Genomic DNA, 27,073 nt, shown 5'->3' on the forward strand with positions numbered 1-27,073 from the left:
TTAAATTACATAATTAAGTTTTCATGGCATGTCATCGCCCACTCCAATTCTTCTTTGTATTTTCTCATTCCCATGAATATGCTTGCTAAACAGTATCAGGATCTACCCCTTGCAAAACAAAATTATCCACTTCAAATTTAAAGTAGAACCAACAGTGCATTCTTCTGCTTGCTTATGTTATTTCCATAGAGTATTTTCTCACAGTGGTGTCTTTTGTCATTGATATTGTTTTGCATTGATATTCAATAGACTATTCAGAACACTACGGGTGAATATTATTAAAATAAGATGGAGAAAACTATGTGTATGTAAAATGCATGTTTTAGCTCACGAGTAGACACATCTTAAGCATGAAACTGGAGGCAAGAGACTGTTGCAGTTTGGGGAGCAACTTGAATGGAAATCTGTAGCTCTACGAAACTATGTGAGGAATGGGTAAAAAAGTTCTGGTAGGTCTTTGTCCAGACAGGAGAGTCATATTTTTCACAGCTTTCCAGTGGCCTGGGTTGGAGTCTTTGTTGGGCCGATACTGGGCCCTGAGCCATATGTTTGACAGAGTTGGTGCAGTATCATCAATAAATAAAACTCTTGTTCTCTTACCTTCTGAGTTTCTTCTCAGCGCTGCTTTGGTTATGGTAACTTGTCACATTAAACTGATAAAAATGATCAAAAGTTTTTTTTAATGTTGATAGAGTTAAGTTTTGCTTTCTACCTTTCCTCTAGTTACGCAGTTGTCTGCTAAGGCCTTTTCCGATGAGTATTTGTCTATGACCAATAGGTTTTCTTCAAATAGATTACTCCACATTTAATGAGAACTTAAGAAACAGTAATTGAGTATGGAAGAAGGAAGTAAGATAAATATACCAAGAGATACTGAAAAAATCACTTTAATCTGCCTTAGGATAAAAGAATAAATACCACAAAGCAAAACATGTTTCCTTCTTTTTGCTGCCACAGCTATGAATAATTTAAATTTTTAATAGCTGGATGGATGGATGGATGGATGGATGGATGCATTAACTAGGTATAAACTGTTGTCTAGTCTGTCTTAGTATCCTTGAAAGTATGTCAGTGACTTTATAGATTTTTAAGCTCTTTGGCAAACAGCAGATCTGTTCTAGGTTAGAATTTATCTGCTTTCATTAGCCATGCAGTTGGTCTACGGTTTGCCAGTGTTTCAGTGATCAGTTCAATGTCCACAGTCTTCTCATGTGTACTCAGTGTTAACTTGCTCTCATTCATGAAGAAAACATGATGCCAATAGTAGATCTGGCAATTCTCGTGTTCTTGGGCAAATGCCAGTTGAGTGCTTGATGCTGTACTGTGACCATACGTCTCACTACTGGCAATGCCATGCTCGTTTGGTCAGAACAAGCACACGAGTAGCACAATGGAGGTCTCTGGCTGTCCTTGCACAAAGGAGCAGATATCGGACCTACTGCTATGGCCCTGTCCAGCTCTCTTTGTGTAATGACCCAACTCCTGGTACCTTGTCCACAGTGTTGGGAAGGTTACTTTTAAAATGTATTCCGTTACAGAATACAGAATACATGCCCCAAAATGTATTCTGTAACGTATTCCGTTACGTTACTCAATGAGAGTAACGTATTCTGAATACTTTGGATTACTTAATATATTATCATGCTTTTTACAACAACGTGAATGTACTATTGCTGTGTGATTTATTACTATTACTGAAGGTCCGCGACTCCGAACTGTAGTAAAGGGACCTCTGACTAATACGGCGGGGTCCCTGTCGGCTCATAGCCGAAAAATAGCTTTACTTTGTTGTGTGGGTCAATTTTTCTTGCGAGAGACAGAGAGAGGCGTTGAAAGACTGCTCCAACGGAACTTATTGTTTTCGGAGGAAAACACGAACACGGTGTACAGTCGAGTCTTAATAGCTTACTTACAACTGGGCTCGTCAGGCACTCTTCTTGGCTGCAGTGGTTATTATTATATTTACATGTTTCCAGCTCCCGTTTTTCCTCGACGACAACTCGTACCTTTCCACTCCCCTTTTTCTCCCTCCTCGCGCTCACAGACACATAACGTGTATGGCAGTCCATTCTCCCTGCAACACGGACTATACTGCCCATGATGCTACATTCTTTAGAGCTATGCTTGTAGCATTCTGCCTGTTAGCTTAGCACAACAACAACAACGAAAAGGCGCTCTCTCACCCAGGAAACACACAGTCGCAGAAAGAGAGAGAGAGCGTCGCCCTGTAACCATGGCAACCGTAACGCTGCCGCCTGGAACGAAAGAACGTAGCTGTCAAACAAAACCCAAACAGTCCTGACCCGCGACAAAATGAAACAGGAAAGTACCGCCGTGTAATCCATTTATTTCAACAAAGTAACTGTATTCTGAATACCACCTTTTTAAACGGTAACTGTAACGGAATACAGTTACTCATATTTTGTATTCTAAATACGTAACGGCGGTACATGTATTCCGTTACTCCCCAACACTGCTTGTCCACATCCACACAGGATGGATGTGCTATACTGTGTGAGGAGCTAGGCTACCTGAGCAACTTGAATGAGAACCTACTTACTGTCTTATTCAAACAGTAGTAACAGGAACACTGTCAAAAAGTAACACTCAGCATGGATATATATATAGAGAGAAAAACGGTGTGTGCCTACTACCTGCTAACCATTACTTTTTGGGAAGCTGTGGCCTCTCCAGTACACCTGTTGTCACTTTTATTTGCCCCATAGATGAAGCGAATTAACAGGAAAGATTGAGAACCCTGAAGTTTAACTGATTTTATACTGAGATTCTATTTTTTGAGCGATATAAAAATCTTATATGTATTGCATGAGAAATTACTCTCGTCTCAAACTATAATTTAACAATATAGTTTATTTGTAAGGGAAAATAACTTTTGGAAGACAAGTCTACAGCAAATGTGTTTTTTTTTCTTTTTACATTTGTTTAACATATCTTACTAATCCTCAGATGTTCAGAAAACATATTGATGTGAAACCTGACCAAGTGTGGAATCTTACAAATTACAGATCCCACGATCCATCTCATAGATGTGAACTGATAAGCAGTCCTGTATTTCTCAAGTGAGCAGTATGGCATTTCATTAAAACTCCAATTGACTATGGTAAATTAATCGTGCAGTAACATACTCCATAGGGGAATCCTGTTAAGGATCAGAACCTGTCTGCACTTCAGGTTTTAGATTAGTAGTAATTATCTTTTACAGGTGGAGGTTAGTGGTAGAGAGGAGATGTGTGCATGTGCTATTGAAAATATTCATTACTATAAACTGAACAGCGAGAACCTAGCTTATTTTAAAGCCATCCCCTCTTGTTTCCCGGCCTCAAAGCTCTCTATGTTTTATTTATTATTTAGCAGTGTCTGTCGCGTTAGTGGTCATCATGAATGACACCTAAGATGAACATTCAGAAATGGGTTGCGGTGGCTTGCAAGACCATATTGCTGAAAAGCAACTGCAAATGACTTAATTTATAAGAGAAGAAGGTTTTCCTTCTGCTGAACATTCATGTATCATCTCATACAAAAATGTGGTATAGGGTGAAAGGCTTGTCTTGAGTCACTCATTCATTTCATATGTATTGAATAATAACAATAAAACATATGGGAACCAATCAATAAAACTGCCTAGTATGCTCAAAAAATTTGAAAAATTTCAGTGATTTTTTTTATCCTGTGTAAATTATATAAAGTTTTGCACACTTGAGCTTGGAATATTTGTGTTTGGTTGTATTATTTTGCTATTGCTAGTTAAATCTTGACCCTGATCACCAGTTCCAATTAGTTAGTCAAAGTTAGCTACAAGTTCTCAGGATTTTGCTGGTTTTTTGTGTGTGAAACGCCAGCTCTTGAACCAGTTCAAGACTGTTGATGTTAAGCTGTGGCTCCAAGATGAAAATGCTTAGCCCTGGTACTGCCTGCTTCTTTTGTTCACAGAAAATCTTCCAAGGTGGTCTTCAACCTCTCTTTTTGCATCTACTCTGTACACTGGCAACAAGAGCGACATATGTCATTGCTGCAGATTATTTGAGTTTAACTTCACAAGGAGACAGAGACAATGAAGGGCAGTTTATCTACTTCATCAGCAGCGCTGGGCTTAGCTGCTCAGATAACTTCTTGACCTCAACGTCACACACACACATTAAGAGAGAGAATTTCAAAGCCAAAATTTGAGAGGAACGCTCCCGCCACCAGACACTCTCAGATAAAGATAACACACTAGCTGATGTTTGAGCAACATAAACATTCAGCATGAATACATAATAGGTCCTTCACTGCTGTCATGTTGTTCACAAGGACAGCCGATGCAGATGGATGATGCATGAAACATGAAACTTTCAAAGTTCACGGGAAGCAGAAAGTGTGACCAGCTAGATTTTCAATAATTAGGTAGTAACAACATGTTTCCTTTGAAGGTGACACAGAAATATTGTAAATGATCATTAACAAGCTTTTTACAATTGATTATAGATTGCTAAGAAAAATATTGAGATGCAGTCTTTCTACTTAAATGTAAGACTTTTGAAAAGCTGGTCTCCTGAATGCAACTGAAACATTTCAAAGTCTTGTCGCTGCACTCAGCAACATAGGGAAACAGATAATCAATGGTTATTTCGGAAAACGAAAACAGCCGACTGATTGTATAATATATAATAATATATAATTATAGAATAATGATCAGTCTTTCTAAATCTGAGAAAAGATTTTAAACATGTTTTTATGTGCACAGCACGAGAGAAAATATCAAACACTTTAAAGTACTGAGGAGTTTTTGATGTATACTAACACTTTAGCCCTTGAAGGCTTTTTTTTCCAGCCTTCATGAGCTGAATAAATGGCAAAATGAGAGCAACGCAATAGCAACAGCATAGCTGATTCTTAAATCTATATGGCTTTTCATCCCATGCTGATGAATCTACTAACATTATGCATTCGTTACTTTTTATTTCTTTTCCCTTCCCTCTGTTGTCAGCTGTTGTAAATCACGCCTGGTGTTCTGCTGTTGAACTGTAGAGTAATACTCTACACTGAATTAAAGTTTAATTAGGCCGAAGACACAAACAGCAACACCCACACTTGCTTCCCCCTCTCTCACACACACAGTCCTACATGATACACTGGGTGCTTTGCCACAAATGGGGGCAGGGTCTGCTCTGCAGTAGTTGGGTGGGCCGCTAACAGCCTATCAGTCACAGCTGAGGTCGAGGTTGTGGACTTCTATACACTCTATGCTAAAGTAGGTTTATAGGTCAACAAACAATAGGATTTTCACCTGCATTATATATTGTGCAGATAGACATTCCATGGAATGACAGTACACGTTTAAAAAAGTTAGTACGATGGACCTGTAAGCTTTTATAAAAGCTACTTCTAGGTTTAAAATTAAGTGCTTCTCCTGCTTGCACAACTACCATGGCAGCATTGCATCGATGTCGGTGTGTAGGTGTGTGTTTGTGTGTGTGAACCATGCTGATAAAAGTCACAGTGTGAACCATCTGCTGCCTTTTCATGTTGGCTCTCTTTGTACGACACTAGAAGGTCACACACATCCATAAAAAATAAAAAAAAGTAGGAGAAAGTAATTGCGCGTACATATATGAGTGTACTCGATAGCTAGCTTCAGAAATAAACCTCTAGATGAAGAGACCTATGCAGTCCATAAACTGCTACAGAATAGTTAGTTATATCATCAGAGATTTAAAAGAGTAAACATGCTATAAGTCCTTCTGAATATTTGTTTTGTAATGATGCAACCAGTGATACATGCTATCCTGCAGAATCTGATCTCGCAAAAGAGTCACTGTCATGCAGATGCTGGTTATGACAGAAAGGCATCAAAAAGCACAGAGTGAATTATGGTTAGATGGTGTCAGTCTGCATAGCCATAGACCCATTAAAATGGCCATGCTCACCCGGGTCCTTTGCCTAATGTTGTGGCTGTTGGCCTTATGTTCTATTTTAGTTTTTTAGTATCTGCTGAGGATCTCTGAGTCACTGCCAAGGTTAGGTGAACAGCCTGTGACAGCGTTGGGTTGTGATCAGTGAGCTTGAAAGGAGCAAAAATCTTGATACGGATGAAAACTGTTTCATTGATTTTATGCCTTTATTTTATAATCTTTTATTCTCATTGTGCTTATCAACTCAGCATAGGTTCAAAATCTAAATATCAATTTCAGTCCGTATTTAATATTTACTAAAGTGAATTTACTTATAATGTATGTAGCCAAAGAAAGTGAGAACAGTTTTGTCTGCGACTCTTATCACTTAATAGTTCCTAACCCAGACCTCAGATTTCCAGGAACATAATAAATAAATTTTTCAATGCATTAAGTCTGCACATAAAGCAGTGTTCTTTTTTTCCCTTTTTCCTCACACAAATTTAGGTCTCTCTTTGAGTACAACCATTCCCCCTGTAGCCATTCAGCCAATAATTTTGGAAAACAGACCAATTCAGCGACTCCACTCCGAATAATTTCATGCTGCATTTCTGTTTGGAGATGAACATCAAGAGAAAAGTGGTGCAGGGTGAAGGGGAAAAGTCTGATCCAGTCAGATAACAGACAAACCTCTCCATTCATTACTATGGCGACAGCTGTGAAGGCGATATGCATGGGTAGATTAATGAGTTTTTGATCCAGTTCAGCAATTTCCCACCTAGCATGGTTATTATCATACTTCTACAGGTTTCATTCAATGAAAGCATCAAGACATAATCGCTTATCAGATGCAATGTTGAATCAGCACTGTGTGCGATTCCTCATGTGATCAGCAAAAGTGTCAGATAATCTATCAGAGGGTTTTGCACAACTGGTAATGAGAGCATTTCGACATAAATACAAACTGCAAGATTAAAACTTTACATTTCGATTCTTTCTTTTATGTTGACAGACATTCAGCAACAGATACAGGCATTTGCATTTTTCTGTCAAGAGCCAGATGCAATGGCAACATTTAACTTTTCAGATACTCATCAGCTTCACTACCAGTGTCAGTTGCAGATTATTATTTTTTAAATAATTATAAACGCTGTTCTTTCATCAACCTTTTGAAAAAGAGCTGAATCATCCTTCCTTATCACCTAGAGCAGAAAGGTAGGATGAAGAAAAGGACTGAACAAAAACAAGAAATGGTGGAAATGAAAATTGATTTCGACTGTCCTTTTGTTAAACCAGAGTTTCTGAGAAGAAAATGCTGATGCACTGCAAATGTGGTTTATACTTGATAAGAGAAAACACAGGGAGAAGTTAGAATGGCTTCAGGAAACAAAATGAATAAGAAGTAAAACAAATGTAATTAGAGAAAGGAAGGAAAGAAGAAGTGCTCTAAAATATACTGTCAGGTAGAGAGCAGTCTTTAATGAATAGATAAATAGTGAACATATTTTTTTCACATTCTACACCAACTTGAAACTCACAGCTTACTTCTTACTTCTAGGGAAACAACCCAAATGTCATCACTGCCCATACTCTTAATATATACAAAATCAGTTTAGTATCACAGCACATTGTAGGCGTAATAAATACATGTGGAAAACAATAAAGAACAAAAAGAGGTGCAGAGCATTAATAGGGGACCCCTTTTTGGCAATAAATGCATTGTCTGTATGTATGCATTAATGTTTCATTAAGTGTAGCAGTATTTTCTACTGTCGCCATTTAAGGTCTGTTTAAACCCTCTAATGCTGCCACTCCAGGGTTCTGTTGGATTACATGCATTTAGAGGTACTCAATGCTCATTTACTCTTTAACAGCACTGAAGAGGGTAAAGTCTCCCTATGTGTTCCTCTATCCACCATTTAGTTGCACTGACTGGCTATACAAATGTAGTAATACAGGGGGATTCAGTTTGCACAGTGATTATGGATGTTTTGATGGGGCACATGGGAGAAATATGAGTGAGGTTTCACAGTAAAACATATTTCAATAATAGAATATAGTAATTTTGCAATCCAAACAGCACCTGGCTGAAACAGACACCTGCATTTTCCTGCAATAAGTAAAAGTTACTTTTAAGTCCACTTTTAAGCCTTTAAAACCAATTAAATTCAGAACTGCAATTCTGCTTTTAAGAAGGTAGAGACTGATAAAGAAAGGCATCATGCCAATGAGTCCATCAAACACAATAGCGTTTCAGTAATTTATTCCTCAGAGGTGTGTAGATGCTTAACTGTATCATATATAATGTCAGAGTGTCCCTCTCAAGTTTAGTAAAACCTCCAAAATGAATTTTATTGAATGACAGGGTTCACGTGGAGAAGCCCATCATCGCTCAGAATTTTGATGTGTTTCGTCCTGAGAGTTTTAAATACGCACACTGACTTGTTCTTCCTCATCTGTCACGCAGTTCATAATGTTTATCGAGATGTGGACTGTTAAAGGTTTCAGTAAATAGATATTTAAACAGCAACACTTCCGTAGGAAGAGTCGGTGTCAGTCGGCTGTGAGGAACTAAGCAAGGAAGAAAAAGCAATCATTGTGGCGGCTGCCCAGGGACTTCACACACTTGTTACACACAACAGAGCAGAATAAGAATGTGTAATATGTGTATGGTTACACTTTTATTGCAAATGCTGCTCCATGTGGATATTTAGGACTGCAATGATATTCAGCTATCTCCTGGAAATAAAGGTCCAGTGATGGACTCTACTGGACTAAACCGAAAAGAGGGTTCTGGTTTGCTTTGTGTCAGAGGGAAGATGTTTTTAAACTCAAGATTCAGAAAGAAATAAAGCTGTAATAGCTGAGTGAACTCAAGTATAATAGTTATGAAAAAAAAAAGAGCCATAAATCAAGTGTTCTCAGTAGGTTTACAGGTAATGAGCAGGGGTCTAGTGTGATGGAAGTCACTGGGGTGGAGTCACTAGAAATAGACAGAGGAGCTTTTTATTCAGGACAGAGACCAACAGCAGAAGAAACTGGAAAACTGGAGCTCCAAGAGTCGTTAGCATCAGAGTATAAATACCACACAGCATCTGTAGCTTTACTGCAAAAGGACAGCACAGAGTGGTGACAGTGAGCCTGATGTGGTGCTCAATGTGCAACTTTTCTTAACCATGTCCTGTGGCTGATAAATGGAACGTGAAGCCTCTTTTCAGAATGACCATGAAGAGCTCAGTGCTCAGCTGCTCTTTGGCATTTTAATCACAGAGTTGCATTTCAGTGTCAACAGTAAGTAGGCACATCATCACTGGTCATCAATTATTGTAGTAGTACATCATCACCTTCAAAATACTAATTTAAAAAAGAACAACGGAGATATTTTTCATCAAGCTGTTATAGAAAAAAGGCTTATTTAGCTAACTGTCTTCTAATCACACATCTTCTGCGTGGCAAATGTAGGTGTAACTTCATTACAAGAGGCTAATAGGAGTCTTATTATCTAATTACACCAGTCATTATTGTCATTAACCTGAGGGGCAGTTTATGTTACGCCCAATGGGATTTTAATATTGCAATATCAGGAGGAATTTTACACATTTTCTGAAAGTCAATCACTACACTACAATCTTTGTGAAACCTATCTAGGATTACCTGCCTTACATATATTCCCAGATTGACCAGCATTATCTGGAAGGTTTCTTATCCAAACTTTTGGTGGAGAACGGAAACACTTAGACATAGAAATTATTTATGAATGAAAACACTTGCAAGTCAGAGGCATTTACTTTGATCTGCAAGTGTAAGAAGTCATTGTTCTACACTTTGGAATTAAAGCAGATTTCTTTTTCTCTAATGAACAGTAGGTAATGATTGTTTTTACCTACTGTGTGATGTGCTCACTGTAAACGCTGGAGAAACTGTACTGAAACTGCTACATTTTCAATCCTACATCATGTATTATTAATTAAATTAATAAAGTCTACAGGACCTCTTTGCACTTTAAAGAAAGACTTAAGGCCTCAATCTAAGAAAATATTGCACATGTGGTGCAAATTTGGATAAAAAAAGAAAAGAATCTGATGTGCAAAAGCTTCCAGTTCTGGGTTTTGGTGGTTTTTATTTCTCCAGGATTTTTGTTTTTAAATTCTAACTGAAGGTAATTTTAGAAAAACAAGGGTCAGGGCAAATATCTGTTTGAGAGTTAAACTTGTTGACTAATAATAAAGAGGAATGAAGATTATGTTGTTCACTATGCAATTAACAAAAAATATCAGGCATTGAATATAAAAATGAGCCACAATCATTGCTTATCAACCTCTTTTTGTTGTCGTAGGATGTTTATTCTTAATATTCTTTTTTTCTTTGGTGTTTACCTTGGTCAGAACTTGTCAGAAAAGTGTTGCCATTGAGAATATGGATTATGCAACAAGTGTAGGTGTAATAAGCTTAAGCTACCAACTCACACCTTTTCAGTCTAGGATTTGTGTTCTTCCCATTCAATTCAATTCTTGATTGTCAACATTTATTTGATTACTTAACTTCTTTTGTTGTTGTTGTTTTGATTTTTTTGCCTACATGATTTACTTTACTAATAGGGAGCGAGAGAAAAGCGTCATTGCTTTTGCCACAGAATCGGATCTGTTCACACTCATTTATAAAACTCATTCCCCATCCACACTTTACTTCTTCTTTTCAGACTTTTCTACTCTGCCTCAGCACTTTTTTATGTTATGTTTTGTGTGATTTTAAGGTTCTATCTTGGATTAATTTTCCAAATTGTATGCAAATGAGTGTTGGCTGAGCCACTGTTTTCTCTGAAGAGAATCCTATAAGGTTCTCATCCTCAGAGTTCAATGGATCATTTACAAATGGCTTTTCAAAGTGCAGACAATGAAAGGGAGAGGGAGGCACTCAAAGGACTAATTAAAAAAACATGCCCATCATTATATTTGTGCATGCTGGCTGAGCGCTTTGTGGAAAAACAGATTTTGCATTTAAAGCAGCTAAGACATTTTCTTTCGCTTAACAGCTTTTTGCCCTCTGCATAGCACTTCTTTTACCTGGAGCCTGTTTTACTTGGTAGCCCAGCTGATTTTACTGCATTAGATTGTTTCTCATTTATTTATTCTTTGTTGAGAATGAATGCATATAAATAAAAAGGTAATAATTGCAAGCTCTCTACTGTCATAAACGTATTTCTACCTTTTCAAAATGAAACTGAGCTACCATGTTTCTCACATATTGAGTTTTATATTTTCAGGGACATAGAGTTCTTATTAAAAATTAAATGCATTTTGATCTTGATATTGCTGAGCTAGTGTGTTGTGATTTGTAATACTCATTTTGAAAATGCGGCATTAGCTCTGTAGTCTCTGTTTTTGCTGCTTCAAGTTATTCTATCTTCTTACATTGACAGTGCCTAAAGAGAAACCAGGCTAAGCTGGCCGGCCACTCATTTGGATGATGCAGCGCACATTCTGTTTTTGCTAGGATTAAAACTTTGACTTAATTTAATTAGAAAGCAAAAAAAAGTCTCCAGTGCTGTGTAAGGCAGCCAGTTTTGTGCATTAACTTTTAAAGTGGAGGTTTTAGTTAGATGATTAAGTAACAGACTTTTATACCTGGTAGTTTATGCATTTAAATTAGATGCTCCAGTTATCACATTAAGATTTAGGCTTTCACTTTTTCAGGCCATTTTAACACAGTAAATAGGCAGTTAGTCATGATATACTATACATACTGTATAGTTGTACAGTAGCAAATAGCAGATAGGTATTCTTCATTTTGTGCTGTCAGGCGCTATAAAGATCACTTTTAACTCTAAGGCGAAAAATACACACCCCTTTTGGTACAACAACCTAAGAAATCACTGGATGTTTGCTTTCTTAAGAGTCAGTGAAGTTGAAGAAAAGAGGTGAGTGTAATACGGGATTACAGGATTAAAATTTTTGACTGGCATAAGTCTTTATCCACTAAAACATGCTCAGACATCAAGTTTCTAATAATCACTCATTCATCCAGTTGTGAATAATAGCCCTGTTATGGTGTTACACTTGTGGATTCCCATTTCAATGAATTCCTTAGATTCTGTCACCTGTTTTTGGAAGATGAATGGACTGCAAGTGTTTACTGGAAAGACCAGAATATTTGCTTTGTCTGTTTATTTGATAAAGACCAGTAACAGATAAAGTGTTGTCACATTATCTTATGGGTTATGATAGCAGTGTAGTATTATTATAGTATTATTATAGTATTATTATAGTATCTTTGCTTAATTACAACAAGTGTGCCTGGAAGTGCAAGTATTCTGAATTTACCTGCATTGTGTGGCCACACAGTAGTCAAATCAAATCAAATCACTTTTTATTGTCACATCACATGTGCAGGCACACTGGCACAGCACATGCGAGTGAAATTCTTGTGTGCGAGCCCCACAAGCAACAGAGATGTGCAAACACAACAACACAAACGAGCAAAATACAAGAATGGCCAACCTGAAACTAATAAATATATGTACAATATATAATAGTGTATGCATTTCTGGATGTGTATACTAAATATTTTCCTGTGTGTGTGTGTGTGTGTGTGTGTGTGTGTGTGTGTGTATACACATTTTTACAAATTAAATAGTAAAAAAATAAAATAAAATAATAATAATAATAATAATAATAAAATATATAAAATTTACAGAGTTGAATATGTGCAAAACAAGTGGCATTTATATACAGTGTGGCGTGCATAATGTTGAAGTTCCAGTAGTGAAGCTGAGGTGTCTATGACGTGTTCAGCAGTCTGATGGCCTGATGGAAAAAGCTGTCTCTCAGTCTGCTGGTACGGGACCGGATGCTGCAGAACCTCCTTCCTGATGGAAGCAGTCTGAACAGTTTATGGCTGGGGTGACTGGAGTCCTTGATGATCCTCCCCGCTTTCCTCAGGCAGCGCTTCCTGTAGATGTCTTGGAGGGAGGGAAGCTCACCTCCAATTATCCGTTCAGAGCACCGCACTACTCGCTGGAGAGCTTTGCAGTTGTAGGCGGTGCTGTTGCCATACCAGGTGGTGATGCATCCAGTGAGGATGCTCTCAATGGCACAGTGATAGAAGGTCCTGAGGATGCGGGGGCTCATGCCTGAGGATGCGGGGGCTCATGATGGAATTTAAGGCAGTGAATAGTTCAAGCTGAAATCTTTGCTGCTTGTTTGTGCAAATTTGTCCCAGATTAAATTCTTAATAAGCAGTATTAGGGCAGTACAACCAGACAGACAAAAATTTTAGCACAACTCAGTCTGGACAACAATTTGCTACACAGAGAGATCTCCGTATATATATATACACACGCGCGCACGCACACACACACACACGCACGCACGCACGCACGCACGCACGCACGCACACGCGCGTTATACCAGTATATGTCTTCTGTCTTCCTTCCCATAATCATCAAGTGCTTGGTTAAAGATGCTTGTCTGGTTGTTTGTAGGAGTATTAGCTTACTATACAATAAAGCACTTGAAAGCACTGAAAAATACTCAACTGAAATTTATTGGGCATATTGATATTGCAATGAATGAAATATCTTTACAATATCAGCTGAAAGACAACCAAGTGTCTGCCAATATATGTATATGACTGCATATCATTAGTTGGTATGATCCATGGATAGTGGCGTGCGAAATGTAGGGACTTAGTGGACTGACGTGGGATATTTTCAAACAAGCTGACCTGCAGAAATGAACAGTTTCATCTGTTTGTTTCTGCAGCCTCCAGGTTGTCTGTTATCCGTCACACACTTGAGTACAGCATACTTTTATTTGTGAAAGTATGTGAAAAATCTAGGCACCACTGACACATGTATAGAGTATTAATGATACTGGCTGTTAGTCGACAGTTTCACACACTTAACCTACTTCTCAATTTACACACAATCTCATTCTCCTGTTCATGTTTCAGTACTAATATTAAATTACACTTAGTTATTGCAGTATGTCCACACAAAAACTAACACACACACACAAACGCACACACATTTCTTCGCATCATATCTCCTCACTTGGGCTTTAGTTTTGGGAATATAGCGGCTACATTTGTATTCTAAATTAATAGCGGGTACATTTATCCAGCCTCCCTGCAAGAAGCATCAAACAGTCTTTTATCTCTAATGTGTCCCCTGAACAGTAGCACAGCTCACTGCAGTATAATTGATCCTGGTATTGTTTCAACCCAGATTAAATAGGATTAAAAAAGAGACAGCATTATCTTAAGAACAACATCAACAATGCACAAGTTTACTTTAAAATCAAATTCATAACAATATTATACAACCCCAATTCCATAAACATTGAGATGCTGTGTAAAATATGAAAAACACATATTTTATTCACAATAGAACATAAAATAAAAAGATAAAAAATTTACATTGAGACGTTTTTATGTGTCTTGGAAAATATTACTTCATTTTCAACTTGTTGTGAGTGATACATCAAAAAAGTTTGGACAAGAAAAAAAAGAGGCTGGGAGTGTAAGTATTACTAAAATCAGTCTGAGGAACATTTTGCAACAACTTAGTTTACTTGCCAACAGGCCAGTGACACGATTGGGTATATTCTTAGCATATATAATAATTGATCATTTTGTTAATAACACAAATTTATTGTTTTCTGAAGGGTCTCTATAACATAGAGGTCTAATGTAATATTGTGGCAATCCACACTGTTTCGTTATTGTATAAATATACAAAAAGTGGTTGGACTTTACTATAGGCCGTTATAGAGAGCAGGTCTGACATTGATTTAAATGTGTTTGGCAAGACAGTCTGGAGTAAATGATATGAGCTGTTGAACCTGGTTGATGTGACATTTCTGCCCTGCTCAAAATTAAGGGCCTTGAAGCAATCAAAGATTAATGAGCATATTACACTCTAAGAAATGAAACATGGGCTTTTTAAAAATTAATTCTTAGTTTTATGTTCAATATACTTAAAATTGTTAATCTTATGGGTGTAATTAATATTTTTTAATTTGATTTAATTAATTCTATACCGTTTTAATGTTAAATAATATTGATATTTCCAATTTATTGAACACATTTGATTAAATCCAAAGAGCCCTTTCCACATCCTTTCTGAGCATGCGCAGAGAATGAAAAAAATCTTCGCGCATACGCATTGACCTTCTTCATCTACGCCACAGCGTGCTTTGGCCACGTGTCTGGAAAGAGGGATTAATCACTATTCATCCGTTGGAGTTAAGGTAATTTCTTCCTATTTTTAATAGAATATAATTTAACTAGTACTTTGTGATAATATATGGCGTATATTTTTCCGGTAAATATGTGGGCAGTATGTGTTCTGTAGGTTGTAGCATTTTGCTAGCATTGGAAACATTAATTTGCATATTCGACGTTACTGCACATCTGAATATTGTTCCATCTGCGTTTAAAATTTCATTCGAACTCCGAATAGCACACTTATTTTATTTGTTTTATTGCACTATCAAGTTAGGAGAACGTTAGCCCGAACAAGAATTGGGATACATGTGCAGTGATTGTTGACGAGTCCATACTCGTCTGTTTCACTGAAGAGAACCGCTAGCTGCGTAGTTTGCAATCTTCGCGCATCGAGTCTCAAAGAGACCTCTGAAGGTGACCCCCACTTGCCCCCAAAAATAAAATCAAGTATACTGCGTGGTTAGTGCTCCGTTTGTTTGCTACGGTGCCAAAGATATTGCACTTTTATTTAATAGGTCATTGAGAGTTGAAGAGCCCCCCCCCCCCAAGCAAAACGAAAACGGCCCAAAATAGGCCAAAACATACCACAAAATGCTCTGCTTGGTTAGTGCTTGTTTGTGCCGTTAAAATTAACATTTGTGCTGCTACGGTTAGCCGGTTACTAATGTTTTACTTTTTCGCGGTGACGTCAAGGGCGTCAAGCACGCTCCCCGTGCTTACGGGCGCGAGTGAGGGCGAGGTGATGTAGACGTCGTAGGAAACGCTTGCTCGCACCCGAGCATTTTGTGGCATGTTTTGACCTATTTTGGGCCATTTTCGTGTTGCTTGGGGGGGTGAACTCTGAATGACCTATTAAATAAAAGTGTAATATCTTTGACACCTAGCGATACAAACGATGATTTTACCGGCACAAACCGACACAAACGGAGCACTAACCACCCAGTATACTTGATTTTATTTTTGGGGGCAAGTAGGTCACGTTCACAGACTGGGCTGCTCCGGTATATAATGGTAAACGTGCTCACAGGAACAGATTTATGAAATGAGTAATAGAAATTTAACTTGTATTATTACATTTTAAAAGAAACAGGAGTGTTCTTAAGTTTAGACCATCTCTGTGCCCCTTTGCATGTGTCTCACTGTACACGATTAATTTTTCTGGTTTTCTTTTTCTCTCAGGTTGCTGGTTGTGGAATTTGGAGCTGTGGAGATTTGAGCTGTGCTCCAAAAGTGCATGTTGGAGGTACCTAATGCTTTCATATTATTTACTTTTTCCTTAATACGCAATTTTACATTTTGAATTCTCTTATTTGGTCTTTTAGGTTATGAATGTGGTGTTGTAAGCTTTGCTCTTTAAGTGTATCTAAAAGGTACCAAATTCTAAAACACTTGAGACTTAAACACTCCATTCTTGGTCTGAGACGCTCATATCCGTGCATTTACAGTCATTGTCCTTGTACTTTCAAAACATGGGGTGGTCTTAGGACTCATCTAAGTCGTGCACATGTTGCTAAGCCCTCTCACACTGTAGAACATGTTATTTTGACTTGTCCTTCTTGTCCTGAAAGCCACATATCAACAAGCAGAGAATACTTCCTCCATATTAATAAACATCTCAAGAGGTTGGAGACAGTAGATTGTGTTTATCAAAATTGTTCTTTCAAAACTAATGTGTATGGTACTTTCCAGACACACAAGAGTAGAAAACATTCTTCATGCACGCTAAGAGATTTCAAAAATGAAATAGTGAAAAGAACTGAATTTACAAGTAAGAATGATCTTTCTGAGGAGTCTGCAGATGAAGGGCCCTCTGACTTGGATTGTGAAGCTGGTGTAGTTAGTGAAAATTTGGAGGAAGCTGTAGTTAAAAACCTTGCCTTGATTTTGTTAAAGTTGGAGGTCTTTTCACATGTACCAACATCAGCAATTGACAATTTACTCGAGGGACTACATTTTCTATTCACTACTTCTGCTTTACCCTTAACAAATAGCTTAACTTTGGCCGTTCTCAAGGAGCATAATATTGAGGTTAGTGCATCGCTAGTGAATGAGTTGTGCACAGCATTATACACTGGAAATCCACTACTTAGAAGTATTGCAAAAGGAGGATCACTTGAAACAACATTTAAGCGCAAGAAGTTTTACTATGAAAAGTTTAATGTTGTTGAGCTAGAGGAATATGTTCTAGAGGAAAAAACAAAAAAAACCTTTCAATATATTCCACTGCTAAAGTTATTGGAGCAGTTACTTCAACGTGAAGATATTGTTGGAAAGCTAGTTGAAAACTATAAACGGAGTCATTCAAATTCACAACTGCTTACATGTTTTCAGGACGGTGAGAATCAGAAGAACAATTTTTTTTTTTCAAGTGAAGAGCTCAGAATTTCATTATGCCTATATATTGATGATTTTGAAGTGTGCAACCCACTAGGAACATCTCGCAAAAAACATAAACTTTGTGCGGTTTATTGGATGCTGGGCAACTTGCCTTCTGGTTGCAACTCTGCCCTTTCTTCAATCTACTTGGCACTGTTGTGTAAAAGTGAATTAATTAAATCTTTTGGTTATGAAAAAGTATTTGAGCCTCTGCTGTGTGATTTAGTCAGACTTGAGAAGCAAGGTTTATTCGTGCCCCTCCTTGGTTCGGTTATCAAGGGTACAGTTCAGTGTGTCGTTGCTGATAATCTGGGGGCCCATGGGCTTGGAGGATTTGTGGAGAATTTTTCAGCTAATTATTTTTGTCGTTTCTGTACAGCCCAGCTTTCTGATATAAATACGTGTGAGGTAAAGACAGGATCATTTGAACGAAGAACAAAGGAAAATCATCGGCTTCATATCAAGACTGCTCAAGAACAAGGTGTGAACTGTTTAGGTGTAAGAAAATCGTGTGTTTTAACGGATAACCTCTCGTATTTTAATGTTGTTACTGGTTACCCTCCCGACATTGTGCACGATTTCTTTGAAGGAATCGTTCCTGTCGAGTTGGCCCAGTGTATTGACCTTCTCGTGTCAAAAAAGTATTTTTCTCTCGAACAACTGAACAATCGTATTCATTCTTTTCCTTACAAGGAAGGAGATAAAACTAATCACCCCACTGTGTTATCAAAAGCTGTAAGTAAGAAGAAGAGACGTTCTCTTGGGGGTAACGCACACGAAAACTGGTGTCTTATTCGCTTGCTTCCTTTTATCATTGGACCAAATGTCCCTGCTGATGAACCAGCCTGGCTGGTTATTTTAGACTTAAAAGATATTGTCGAGCTTGTAGTAGCTCCTGTTCACAGTCTTCAATCTGTTGCATATTTGGAATGTAAGGTCTCAGAGCACCGAAAGCGTTACCAACAACTATTTCCTAACCAAAAACTGATGCCTAAACACCACTTTATTGAGCACTATGCAGAAATGATCAAATGTTTTGGTCCTCTTGTCTCGTTATGGACGATGAGATTTGAGGCCAAGCATAGTTTCTTCAAACAGGCTGTTCGGAACATCAAAAGTTTCAGAAACATAGCCGGCTCTTTAGCTCGTAAACATCAGTTAATGGTTGCATATAGAATGCTTTGTCCTGATGATGAAAACTCTACAGATGTTACTCGCGTGACAGAAGTGCCATTGGATGTCCTTAAAGACAATGTTGTGAAAAGTATCTCTAACAAACATCCAGACGTGACTGCTGTTAACTTAGTCACTGGCGGTTTTGTAAACAATATTCAGTACAAAAAGGGGATGATTGTTGTGCACGGATCATGTGGTGGGCTACCAGATTTCTGTGAAATTCAACATTTGTGCATTATTAAAAAAGAGACCCTCCTTATTCTGAAAAGGCTAAATTCATGGTACATGGAGCACTATAGAGCTTTTCACCTACAAACAACAACAGATGTTGTTGTTGTATCCATGACAGAGCTGGCCGACCCATACCCTCTATGCGACTATGAAGTGGGACACTTGCGGATGGTCACCTTAAAAAGACATATTCACATTGGTAATTGTTTTATTTGCTTTCACTCATTGTTAGGTAAACAAACATTTGTGGCAACAAGTGCAATACAAATAAAAATGTCATGTTCTTTAGACTGTATTGAGTAGTGTTTCATGATCCTGGAATTATCTATGTATGTATTTAGAAATATTGTCTGCTGGACAGTATTTCTTAAAAAAAAATCCCAATGGATAATCTATGCACTGGTCTTGTTTTTCAGCTTGAAGAATGGCTGCTACTTTGAGGGTGATACTTGGAGTGGACAATTCATCCAAGTTGATGCTTCCTTCTGGAATCCCTGGTTCAGTGGACATTTTAAAAGAGGAAATACAAAGACAGTTTGGATTGACTGAAGATTTCAGGCTTCAATATAGAGATGTTGAGTTTGACAATGAATACATGAATCTAACCACAACTGGGGACATTGAAGACAAGAGTACAATCAAAGTAATTTACACTAATTTAAACTCTGCGCCGTCCACTGTGCCCACCACAGCACCCACAGCTGCCTCCAGAGAGACATTACCACAGTTTGATGCACCATCCTTGCCGGACACTGACATCCTTTCCTCCTCAGACTCCAGTGCTTCTTGTTCATCTCTTCGCTTGCGGAAATGACCCTTAAACTTTCCAATACCAAAGTTTAGTTTTGATGTGGAGTTTCAGTTACACAGAGCCCAGCAAGAATATGAAAACAATGGGATTCTCTTAGACCCGAGCCCAAAACTCAAATCTGACATATTAGATATGTTGGCCTCAGAAATTTCAAAATACAAAGTTTATCCATCAAGTGGAGATATTGATGATGTCGCTAAAGTGTTAATTCAAAAATATCCCTTTCTCAAAGAGACCAGATCTGTGACGGGATGTGAAGGCTGGAAAGTAAGCCTAAAATACAAAATGGCCAATTACCGGACAACACTGAGAAACATAGGGTGCCCAGAGGTGGCAATAAACACTCTACAACACAAGAGAGAACGAGAGATGAGTCCACGTCGAAACAATGTCAAAAAGCCACGGAAAGCAGAAGTGAACTTTTTACCACAATACCCTGCAGGAGAAACGAAGAAAGTCTGGAGGAAGAATGACAAGCACTACTGATTGAGGTGAAGAAAACAAACAACGATCAAATAATCAAAACAAAGATGGATAAGACATTTGCACACAGAAGAAGAGAGGTGATTGAAGAGATGCCATTCATCGCAGAGTTCAAGAGCAGATGGCCGGCCCTCTTCAAAGTACCTGAGGTATGAGTTTGAGTCTTGGTTAAAAACTGGCCGTGAACAGAAAAGTACTGCTACAAAGCTGATGTCACCGAGCTGATGTCTTTTGAGCTTAGTGCAGCTAAATTGTGTTGTGAGAAGGGCAGCTCCAATAGAATGAAAAATTTTGGGAAAACAGGACGTTGCTAACATGATACACGTCAGTTTCCTTTTACAACTAAAGTGCAAAATTTGTGCATTTTGTGATTTTTTTTATTTTTATTTTTATTTTTGTACTGCATGGGTGAGGCACTCTTTTGCAGCCACCTGATTCTGCCGGTCCATCTAACTTATGTCGATTTAAAAATCTTTTTTTTTCCTTTTTTGTAATCGTAATTGATTTTGCACATTCCCATCTGATTAATCGATTCTCCCCCCCCCCCCCCCTTTTTTTTTTTTCCTTTCCTTTAAATCAAACCTGGACAGCACCAGAACTTTTTGTCTGGGATTAGATCAGGTTTGGTCTGGATTTAGTCCCGTTTTGAGCTGAACTATTTAAAAAATTTATTTTTGAACTTTGTGGATCAATGCGGAGTTCACCCGAATCACCACAGTTCCACTGCTGTCCACATTCATGAGCAGTCTTGACCAGTACTCTGACCAGTTGATGAAGATTCTACGAAAAAAAGGAGGGGAAACAGCGCGGCGGATCACAGCAGCGTTGTCTGCAATTTCACAGGTATTCTGTCTTGTTAAAATGTTCTGTAACTAATAGATTAGTTGCAGGTTGATCTCAGGTCAGGTTATTAAACTGTATTTTTAACTTTCTTGGGTCATTTCATGCTTGTTCTCTCCTGCGTTATACTTCTCATCTCGCTTTTGGCTTATATTCTGGATTTGGTCCTGACACAAAGCAGAACTAAGTAACTCATGCCCCTAGAGGCCATAAGTGCCGCTGCTGGCATTGTAGCTTTTTTCTTTTCTTTTTTTGTTACTCATTAATTGTCCAAAGGAATAATTAGCTACACTGAGAAAAGACAAAGGCAGACAACATTTCACATTTCGCCACAACTCAGTGACACAATAGATTATTTTTTTTCACTCAAACTTGGTATAAATACTGCAAATGTGGTGGTAGCCCGCATACCTCATATTTAACATGACAGTGTGTAGTTTTTGTCATTAATTTTTGGAAATCTCTATCAAAATGTTTTTGATTCCTTTGAACAGCACTCCTATGCAACAACACTTTTCTTCCTTCTTTCGGGTGGTACACCACGCTAAAGCTGCATTTTCCACGACCCAATGTATCGCAATCAGTGTAATTGGACTCATAACTCATAATCTTTATGGGTATGAATTGGTAAGCTTCTCATTCTCTAACACAAAATACTGCTTGCTTGCAAAAAGCATGTTTAAAATTTACTTAGAAACAATTATGAATTGGTTAAACAACAATAAAAATTGACTTAAGTTCTGTGGGGGTCTCTAAAAACTTCAAAAAAGTAATTGCGCTGCATGTGTTGTTTTGTTTAGAGTTCCCGAATCGAAGTGAAGCGTGAATGCATCCTTAAAGCTGTGATTATATACCTGAATGAGAACCCTGAAAAGCTCATCAAAGAGTACATGGTAAGTTTATTTTTAAAGGGATATTTCACCCCTCAGTAAAATTTTGACTGTCATAATTCCCAGAGTTTTGTAAGTTGAAAAATGTATTTTCTAAACAAGCCCAGGCATTCTCCTGTTCTGGCAGTAATCAGTTTTCTTTAAATTAGCTTACAACAATAAAGTGCATGGGAAATACTAGGATTTTGTTTCCATTCACTTACATTGTTTTATGCGAAACTAAAGAAAATAACCCTGGTCAGCAGAATATTGATGATATTATTAATGCATACTCCTTTTGCCCTCTGTCCATGTTTCATGTATCTTCTTCTTGGTCTTTATTTGGTGATAGTCTTAAATCCACATTTTTCTTTGGTCTGTTCTCCTCAGTCTCATTCAGGGATATGTGTAATTAGGGTAGTGTGGACCATTTTAACTAAAATGGAGTGAATAGATAGATGATGCGATGACCAAAATACAACGGATTTAAAATATTTCTGTCCTTTTCAGGCTTTCAACGTGATGGAAGCTGAAGAGCTCGAGAGGATGGATTTGGGTGTTTATAAAATAATCCATGAAGGAGCACAGCCTGATGACTCCCTTGAAGATGTTGGCATCATTATCGAGAGATGCACCGTCTTGCAGGATCTTCACGATGTGGCGAGCGGGTGTGCACTTTTGTTTGGGCTAATTTACTGCCTCAATCTGAGTTACCCAAAGCCACTTCGCTACACATTTGAGTTCTTCCAGAAGGTGCTCATGGGACTGGAAGACAAAAAACTGTCTAACAAAATACAAGTGCTGAAGAACAAACTCTGCCAAAAGGAGACGCAATGACTCTTCTAGATCAAAATGTCCCCCAAAATAAGTGCTCTGTTTCACTGTTTAAAAGTTTATAAATTGTATATATGTTGATCCTTGTTTGTAAATATTTTGTCATAGCTTTTAATATTTAAGAGATTTACTGAATGCCTTTTTTTTTCTTTTTTTTTGGATTGTGGAAAAGAAAACGTAATTCAGAAACTGAGTTTTTTGAACTGGGGACAAAATTACGCAGATGGATGTATTTTCTTGTTTCACAACATTTTCTTCGGTTTGAGTTGCTGTGGTAATTCTGCAGACTGTAGCCATTGCAGACCTACAACTGTAGATCCTGAAATCATTCTGTCAGGTTTGACATCCTACTCCTCACTACACTGTCACTTAGTTGAAACTGGAAAGTTGTTTCAGATGTTTACATTTTATTTTACACACTTCATTTAATGTTGCATTATGCAGTGTTGTTTCCCTGTTTAAGCTTTGCCTCATTGAAGGCTTTTGTTCAAGTTGTTAAAGCAACACAATTTATTTTGTATTTACACTTCATATTAGTTCTTGTGTACCAGGTTTCCATTGCAGGTCAAGGATCTTGAGTGTTATAAATGTTAGTGTATGTGCAAACAAATGTGAAAAGGTTCTAAGGTTGTCACCTGTATTCAAGTTAAGTACTGGATTTTTGGTCTTAGCATTTAATTAAGAATATTTTGAGATTTGCTATATGCTTTTTTTTTTTATTGTAAAATTTATTATATAATAGAAAACTTATAATTCTGAATCAGATTTTTGTAACTGGGGACTAAATCGTTTTTACCTTTGTGTCACTTAAGTATTTTCTGTAATTGCATTACATACAGTGATTTAAGTGATTTACAATGTCACTTTGTTGAAACTCGGAAAGTTGTTTCCAATGTTTAAATTTTGGTCATGCACTTTAAGCATTTAATATTGCCTTACGCGATGTTGTTCCCTGTAGAAGCTTTGCCTTGTCAAGGCTCACAGTAAATAAAGTTGTTGATGCAGCACCCTTTTTTTGCATTTACACTTTATGTAAGCTTTGGTGTAAGAGTTTTCTATTGAAGTGCAAGGATCTTGAATGTTATAAATGGTAACGTGTGAGCAAGTGTAAAAAGGTTCTTGAGTTGTCACCTGTACTCTGTAGTTAAGTGTTAGACCTTTGCTGAAGACCTCTGAAAGGTCCAAACACCTAATTACAATGTATAGATGACAACTCAGGAACCTTTCTAGACTTGTTTTGTTGATACCTAAACATTTAGCATATAGATGAAACTATTAATTAAATCATAATTAATCAAATTAATTAGGTCCAAAACGCAATCTAAATGGTGCCATTAAATTCAAATTAATATTGTCAATTGAACCTAAAGCAATACAGTTAATAAAATGAACAAAGTGTTTAAATTCTAATTAATAGTGTTAAATAGTAACAATGAAAGGAAAGCTGTTGCTTTTATAGAACAATTTCACTTCTGATATACATCACCATTGAAATTGCAGATAACAACCATATTGATTTATGTTTAATTGACCAGGTTTTGTGGAAAAGATTGCCTTAACTTTGTCAATTAAATCCAACGTTTTATTTCTTAGAGTGAGCAGAATTTTTGACACTACCATGGCGATACATGGTGACATGTCAGATATTAGTGAAATCTGACACCGAAGTTGTTCAACTGTTAATGAGGCTGAGGAGCAGTCTTGATAAATCAAGAATTGAGAACAAAGACACAAAATGACTTTGAAAAAAAGATGCTTTAGTCAAAAATTTAAAGATTTTATTGGGCTTTTAAATTTCTATAAAACTACTAACTGATGCTCTTTTTTTAGTGTTGCAGGGTGAGCTTGATGGTCACAAACAACAATAAGCAAAAGAAAAACAAAGAACTTGAAGTGAGAGGACTTTGTTCAGTGTTGTAACTGCTGCTTGGCCCTTGGTAGATAGGTGCATCAAGGTTCTTTTACTTTCTTCAGCCTTGCTGAATTCCCATCTCATTACTCGAGTCCATTACTCTGCATTCACATTGTCTCCTCTAGGTACACTGTGCTTAAAGGCCAAATAAAGATGAGACTACATTTTAGTTTTACACAAGGGGAAGAAGAAATTGCATAAAAACGACACAGTGGGAGAACATAATAATAAAATAGCTTCAAAAAATGAAATGTATTCAGTGTCACATTATGTGACATAGATTTTGTGCATTGTTCCAATGGTACACAGTCCAAATAGGTTCTGTTGGTCATATACTTTAATAGAGTCCCAACAACTTAAATGTCGTCAAACACTATATATAAAACTGTTAGCATCACTTAAATGTTGTAAACTACTAACATCAACCTGTAAAAACCTAAATGCTGTAGGTATGAAAGGATCAAATTATCTATGGAAGATGACGTATTCGCTAATGCAACATGCAACAGTACAAATAGGGCCCTTCTTATTCTTCTCTGAGAAGATCTGTATCTTAATAACTTGCATAAGACTTTAAAGCAGCTAATCAAATTCTGCAAATTTTCACGTCTGGAGATTAAGTGTTAATTAAAAGGGTAAATGAAGTGTGGCAGAGAGATTAGACTGATCCTCCTCCAAGCTGTCAACAGCTCTACTACACACACCTAAGTCCCCGATCCCCGCAACAAACTTTCTTAATGAATAACATGGTAAAAAAAAACATTGATACTTTACTATAGTTTATGTTTGTTTGTTTGTTTTCATTCTAAATTCCATTTCAGGGTCAGATTATTAGTCGCTGCTTGTTCCGTACATTTAATAACTTAAAGTTCTGTATTGAGCAGCAACAGGAAGGAATGGTGACATCTGGAAAAACAGTTGGCTTGCTTGAGTGGGACTGATGCACGGGGCGTACAGGCTTGGCAAACAGAACCGTGCACCTACAAGAGTCTGGATAATCATGAGCGCAGACTGATTTGTGGAGGGGTGTCTCTGGCAGAGCTCATTATCCAAACGTATCTAAAAAATGTAAACACATGTGAATGTGACTGTTGTCTAGAACATGAGGATGTTGAACAGTACTGGTTCCAGAACACATTCAATAAATGATTGAGCTATTGGAACATTTTAATGATAAAACTGTAATTATGTCCAAAAAGGGGGAACAACACACTCACATCAGAAATCAAGAAATATTGGATTATATGAAAGTACCAGGACTGTGTCATGTCTGATGTTCTTTATTATTATCTTTCATGTTTCTTCTCCCTTATTGACAGAATCACGTGGACATCAATATAGGTGCTCACAGCATTTAGTATTTAATAAATCTGAGCCCATGTCTGTGTGCTTACTTGGTACACAGAATGTTTTAGACAGCAAGTGTATCAGTCTATGCTGCTGTAAGGATAATGTTACAACGTTCAGAGAGGAAGTTGAAGGATGATTTGACAGTGGTGCTGTTTTGATACCGTCCCCTGGAAGCTTCTGTATCTTGATGTGTGCAGTATGCTAATAAAATATAGATGCACTGCATTTCTCCCTTGTCTTGTGTTGCCTCAGTGTGTAACCCCACTTCCCCCAAAATGCTCCATTATTAATATCAATATTACAGACTCTCCCACCAGGTGAGCTCATGTCTTATCCATATGCCAAGACTCTCTGCTGTCAGCCATGTGAGACTAAGCTGTTTCTCTCATCTGAACCTCATTCAACCTCTGACATTTTGCCATTTTTACTGCGATCTTGCCATCATTTCTAAGTGTTATTAGCCTTTCAAAAATATTGCACATGCATTGCTGGAACATTTTTAAGGCTTACATTTGAAGTCTCATGTTGATGTTTGCTTTTTTTCATATCTTCAAACTCAAAGAATTTGACTTAGAAGCACACTTAGTAAAAAGAAAGCAGCTGATCTGTTTATTAGAGTTCAATAAAAAGTCATATGTACTTGGTTTAAATCTATCTATCTACAGTTTCCTCAGCAATGCATTGATCAAAAAAGTGATCAAGGCAAGTCAAGAGCTATATGCTTTCAACGTTTAAGAAATAGTAAATTTGTGAAATATAGATGATATAACAATCTTCCTAGATATTAAAAAGCACCACTGGTCTGCAGAGGTTTTGACTTAAAAAGTTGTTTGTTTGTCTTTTCACTTGTTATCATGGACGAAAGGGTGGATTGCATAGAAGTAAGAGAACACTAATAGGGCACTGACTTCAATCAGAGGTCATGCAAGAGCTGGTCTATTTGTGAGTCTGACTTCAGAGCAGCATATTGTTGAGTTCAGGGGTAAAAAAGTATTAATTTGCTTTTACTTTAAACACTCCATCCACACTAAATCCACATTAGAATTATACTGGATGAGCATAGATTGCACTTGGT

The 27,073-nt window shown here is 37.4% G+C and overlaps 2 protein-coding genes across 2 annotated transcripts; both read left to right on the forward strand.

Moving 5' to 3' along the window:
* Window positions 1-14,964: 14,964 nt before the first annotated feature.
* On the forward strand, window positions 14,965-19,713 carry LOC309686922 (uncharacterized protein; the record flags this gene model as incomplete). The annotated part of the gene is made up of 3 exons (XM_082501595.1): window positions 14,965-15,139; window positions 16,296-17,574; window positions 19,592-19,713. Exons 2-3 carry the CDS (start codon window positions 16,446-16,448, stop codon window positions 19,711-19,713), a joined length of 1,251 nt encoding a protein of 416 aa, XP_082357721.1. The 5' UTR covers window positions 14,965-15,139; window positions 16,296-16,445.
* A 1,195-nt stretch (window positions 19,714-20,908) lies between these two features.
* Window positions 20,909-23,298, forward strand: LOC309687381 (uncharacterized protein). Its single transcript, XM_082502303.1, has 3 exons — window positions 20,909-21,036; window positions 21,834-21,926; window positions 22,413-23,298. The coding sequence occupies exons 1-3, from the start codon at window positions 20,932-20,934 to the stop codon at window positions 22,737-22,739; spliced, it is 525 nt and encodes a 174-aa protein (XP_082358429.1). The 5' UTR covers window positions 20,909-20,931; the 3' UTR covers window positions 22,740-23,298.
* The last annotated feature ends 3,775 nt before the right edge of the window (window positions 23,299-27,073 follow it).

Source organism: Aulonocara stuartgranti (genome assembly GCF_965226115.1).
Source record: "Aulonocara stuartgranti genome assembly, chromosome: 14".
NCBI lineage: Eukaryota > Metazoa > Chordata > Actinopteri > Cichliformes > Cichlidae > Aulonocara > Aulonocara stuartgranti.

Coding starts and splice junctions, on each gene's coding strand:
- LOC309687381 (XM_082502303.1), top strand. CDS start 20,932: ATGAGCAGTCTTGACCAGTACTCTGACCAGTTGATGAAGATTCTACGA. Junction 21,037..21,833: donor CGTTGTCTGCAATTTCACAG/GTATTCTGTCTT, acceptor TGTTTTGTTTAG/AGTTCCCGAATCGAAGTGAA. Junction 21,927..22,412: donor AGCTCATCAAAGAGTACATG/GTAAGTTTATTT, acceptor TGTCCTTTTCAG/GCTTTCAACGTGATGGAAGC.